The 4,324-nt window shown below is 38.8% G+C and overlaps 1 protein-coding gene across 1 annotated transcript; it reads left to right on the top strand.

Moving 5' to 3' along the window:
* Positions 1-1,693: 1,693 nt before the first annotated feature.
* Positions 1,694-4,081, top strand: LOC126712727 (G-type lectin S-receptor-like serine/threonine-protein kinase LECRK3). Its single transcript, XM_050412215.1, has one exon. It carries the CDS (start codon positions 1,694-1,696, stop codon positions 4,079-4,081), a length of 2,388 nt encoding a protein of 795 aa, XP_050268172.1.
* Positions 4,082-4,324: the final 243 nt, after the last annotated feature.

Genomic DNA, 4,324 nt, shown 5'->3' with positions numbered 1-4,324 from the left:
GAGGTAGTCACCCTCCATAGAGAAAGAGAGAGATTAAGAGAGAGAAATGCACTAACTCTAATCATGTATTTACAATCATTCCTCATATTGGATTACAATAATGTATTTATAGGAGACTAGCTCTAATCTCATTGGTCCACATGGCCTCATCCTAATGGTTTTATTATTCCCCATGTGCATTAATAATTCCAACATGTGCTAAATGTGATTAACATGCTTGGAATTGTAACTAACTAACTAACTAAATCTCAATACAACAATTATTATCCATATGCTTATAGCATTCCTAACATTTCCCTCCCCTTGAAAACACCTTGCCCACAAGGTGTTGTTGTGAAATAGCATCTTCATCAAAGGAGATCTTCCAATGGACCAATACCGTAGTGACATTTTGATCACCATATTGATGCATTTCTCTTTGACAAGCGGTCTGGTGCACACGAAGGTTTCTTCTTCGTAGATCTTCAAACTTTGCTCAAATTCTTGAGCCTTCAATGGTTCTTCAATCTTCAAGGTCTCATTGGTTCTTTGAACCTTGAAATGTTCTAGTATCCTCAAGACCTCATTTGATTCTAGAACCATTAGAATTCTTGGAGCTTGTATCTTGGATTCTTGGATCACCAACACTTGGATTGCCAATTCTTGAATCATAGACTCTTGAATGGAAGCCTCCATTGGTGCATCAAGAATGGGTTCTTGGAAGATCATCATCACCTTCTTTGTTGATTCTTTCGACTGAACTTCAAGGGCAGCATGTACATGTATATCATCATCCACTTTGACACAAAAATCAACATCTCGGCTTGCAACAACAGTAGTAGATTCTTGGAACTTGATTTGTTCTTCGAGTTTCATTGAATCAAGAGATTGTAACTCCTCTTCCGTCATGTTCTCGAGACCCTCTTGCAATCTTGAGAGCTCCTCCTTCATGGCCATGTTAGATTCATCCAAGGCCTTCATCTTCTTTGAAATATCCTTAGCTTCTTCTAAGGCTTTGTTCAACATTCCTTGTATTTTTTTCAAAAGTTTTCTTTGATCACAATTGCTCGTCTCTGGATCAACGGCTCTGATACCATTTGTTAGGAACCCGGTGGTTCCTAATAGAGATTGATAGGAATTATAAGGGAATGGATAGGGATTATAGGTAAATTGACTTAATTTGAGGTAGTCACCCTCCATAGAGAAAGAGAGAGATTAAGAGAGAGAAATGCACTAACAAATTGGTTTATTCTTCATTCATTCCTCATATTGGATTACAATCATGTATTTATAGGAGACTAGCTCTAATCTCATTGGTCCACATGGCCTCATCCTAATGGTTCTATTATTCCCCATGTGCATTAATAATTTCAACATGTGCTAAATGTGATTAACATGCTTGGAATTGTAACTAACTAACTAACTAGGTTCTATTATTCCCCATGTGCATTAATAATTCCAACATGTGCTAAATGTGATTAACATGCTTGGAATTGTAACTAACTAACTAACGAAATCTCAATACAACAATTATTATCCATATGCTTATAGCATTCCTAACACAGTCAGCAAAGAAAACATAATAAAGGGCTCAAGTTCATCTTTACTTAAACAAAATGCTCCACATGCAGAGCTTCCTTTACCAGTGGATATGTCATAATACAGTTTATCATTATACTACAAAGGGTATCACTTGTAAACTCCTCATACTAGTATGGCTTTACAACTATCATATCTTCTCTCTTTGTTGTTTCTTATTTTGTTGTTGCCACATTCCACCACTGCTCAAACTTCCAGCAACCAATCTCTGGGTTCATCCCTTACTGCACAGGAAAAAGACTCTTACTGGGCATCGCCTTCTGGTGACTTTGCTTTTGGTTTCCAACAAATTGGAAAGGGAGGATATCTACTAGCCATCTGGTCCAACAAATTACCTGAAAAAACCATTGTCTGGTCAGCCAATGGAGACAATCTTGTGCCAAGAGGATCAAAAGTAGAGCTTACCAAAGATGGCAAATTTGTACTCAATGACCCAGCAGGCCTTGAGATATGGAAAGTTGACTTAGTCCGTTCAGTAGTTGCTTATGCAGCCATGCTTGACACTGGAAACTTCGTGTTGGCAAGCCAGGATTCTAGCCTTTTGTGGCAGAGTTTTGATCATCCAACTGACACAATGTTACCTTCACAGACAATGAGTCAGGGCAGCAAGCTTGTTGCTTGTTACTCAGAAATGAATTACTCTAACGGAAGGTTCCAGTTCCAACTAAAATCGGATGGAAGTCTTGCGCTTCAAACTAGAGCTTACCCCACGGATTATTCTTACGCTGATTATTGGCCAGAAAAAAATATAAGCGGCTTTAAGGTAGTCTTCAACCAGTCTGGCTCTATAATCTTAATAACAAAAAATGGAAGCATAGTTAAGAGTATATTATCAAATCCTAGTTCTATGCAGGACTTCTATCAAAGAGCAATCATGGAATATGATGGTGTTTTAAGGCATTATGTCTACCCAAAAAGCAGCTTAATGCCCAGGAGTTGGTCTTATTTGCCAAACTTCATACCTTCGAATATATGCAATTCTATTCCAATTGACATGTGTGGTAGTGGAGCTTGTGGGTATAACAGCTACTGCATGTTCGACGGTCAAAGACCAAAATGCCAATGCCCAGATGGATACACCTTCATTGATCCAGAAGATGTTATGAAAGGTTGCAAACAGAACTTTCTTTCACAAAGTTGTGATGAAGCCTTGCCAGAATCAGATCTTTTTTATTTGAAATCAATGCTGAATACAGATTGGCCCGGCATGACTGATTATGAATCCTTTCCAGAACAAAATGAGGATTGGTGCAGGACAGCTTGCTTGGGTGATTGCTTCTGCGCTGCTGCCGTTTATGAAAATAGGATATGTTGGAAGAAGAAAGCTCCTCTCCCAAATGGGAGGATAGATTCTAGTTTTAAAGGAAAAGCTCTGATCAAAATAAGAAAGGACAATTCTACTTTGAAGCCTTTAGGTGCAGATTTGAAGAAGAAAGATCAATCAACTGTGATACTCATTGTGTCAGTGCTCCTTAGTAGCTCAGTGTTTCTGAACTTACTCTTCCTGTTGGCTGTCTTTCTGCTTGTTTTTCGTTTCAAATATTGGAAACCAAAGGCCCATAAACCATACCCAGTCATGCCAGGCATGAATTTGCGAAGTTACACTTATGAGGAGCTAACAGAAGCTACAAATGGGTTCAGGGAAGAGCTGGGGAGGGGTGCCTTTGCAAAAGTTTATAATGGGGTTCTAGAATCTGAGGATAGAAAACTAGTTGCGGTTAAAAGGTTGAATGATATGGTGAGAGATGGAGATCTGGAGTTCAAAGCTGAAGTGAGTGCTATTGACAGAACAAACCACAGAAATTTGGTCCAACTGCTAGGATTCTGCAATGAGGGGCAGCACCGACTTCTAGTATATGAATTCATGAGCAATGGTTCTATAGCAAGCATCCTCTTTGGGGGTTCGCGACCTAATTGGCACCAAAGAATTCAAATTGCATTAGGAACTGCAAAAAGGCTCTTTTATTTGCTTGAAGAATGTAGCACCCAGATCATACATTGTGATATCAAGCCGCAGAACATCCTCCTTGATGACTCTTTTATAGCTAGAATTTCGGACTTTGGATTAGCCAAGCTATTGAAAACGGACCAAACTCGAACTACTACAAGTATTAGGGGAACTAAAGGATATGTTGCCCCAAAATGGTTCAGACACATGCCTGTTACAGCTAAGGTGGATGTTTATAGCTTTGGTGTTTTGTTGCTAGAGCTCATTTGCTGCAGAAAAAGTTTTGAGGTAGAGGCACAAGATGAGGATCGGATGATACTAGCTGACTGGGCTTATGATTGCTTTAAAGAAAGGAAACTGGATCTGTTAGTGGAGAATGATGAGGAGGCACTAGATGACGTGAAGAGAGTGGAGAACTATGTGATGATTGCAATATGGTGCATTCAGGAGGATCCATCACTAAGGCCAACAATGAAGAAAGTGGTACAGATGATGGTGGGAGCTGTTGAAGTCTCATTTCTTCCAGGTCCATCCTCATTTAGCAGTTCACTCTAAATCCTCTAATATATATTACTTCACTAGTTGTTTAAGTCTTTATGCATGTTTAATTTTCAATATTATTAGCTTGGCAAGTCAAGTAACATCCAGGAAATACGTACTTGAATGTATAATAATTATCTGTATGTCCCAAGATTTTCTCAATAAAACAACTATTCTGTGTCAAGTAATTCTTTATATAAAGAAAGAAATGGTAGGGTGAAAAGGAATTACGATCATACAGTCTTTGTTCCTAGTCAT

The sequence above is a fragment of the Quercus robur genome, chromosome 1 (genome assembly GCF_932294415.1).
Source record: "Quercus robur chromosome 1, dhQueRobu3.1, whole genome shotgun sequence".
NCBI lineage: Eukaryota > Viridiplantae > Streptophyta > Magnoliopsida > Fagales > Fagaceae > Quercus > Quercus robur.
This window is presented reverse-complemented; position numbering and strand designations above follow the sequence as displayed.

What these genes read in the sequence shown, in the direction of transcription:
- LOC126712727 (XM_050412215.1), top strand. Translation starts at nt 1,694, where the DNA reads ATGGCTTTACAACTATCATATCTTCTCTCTTTGTTGTTTCTTATTTTG.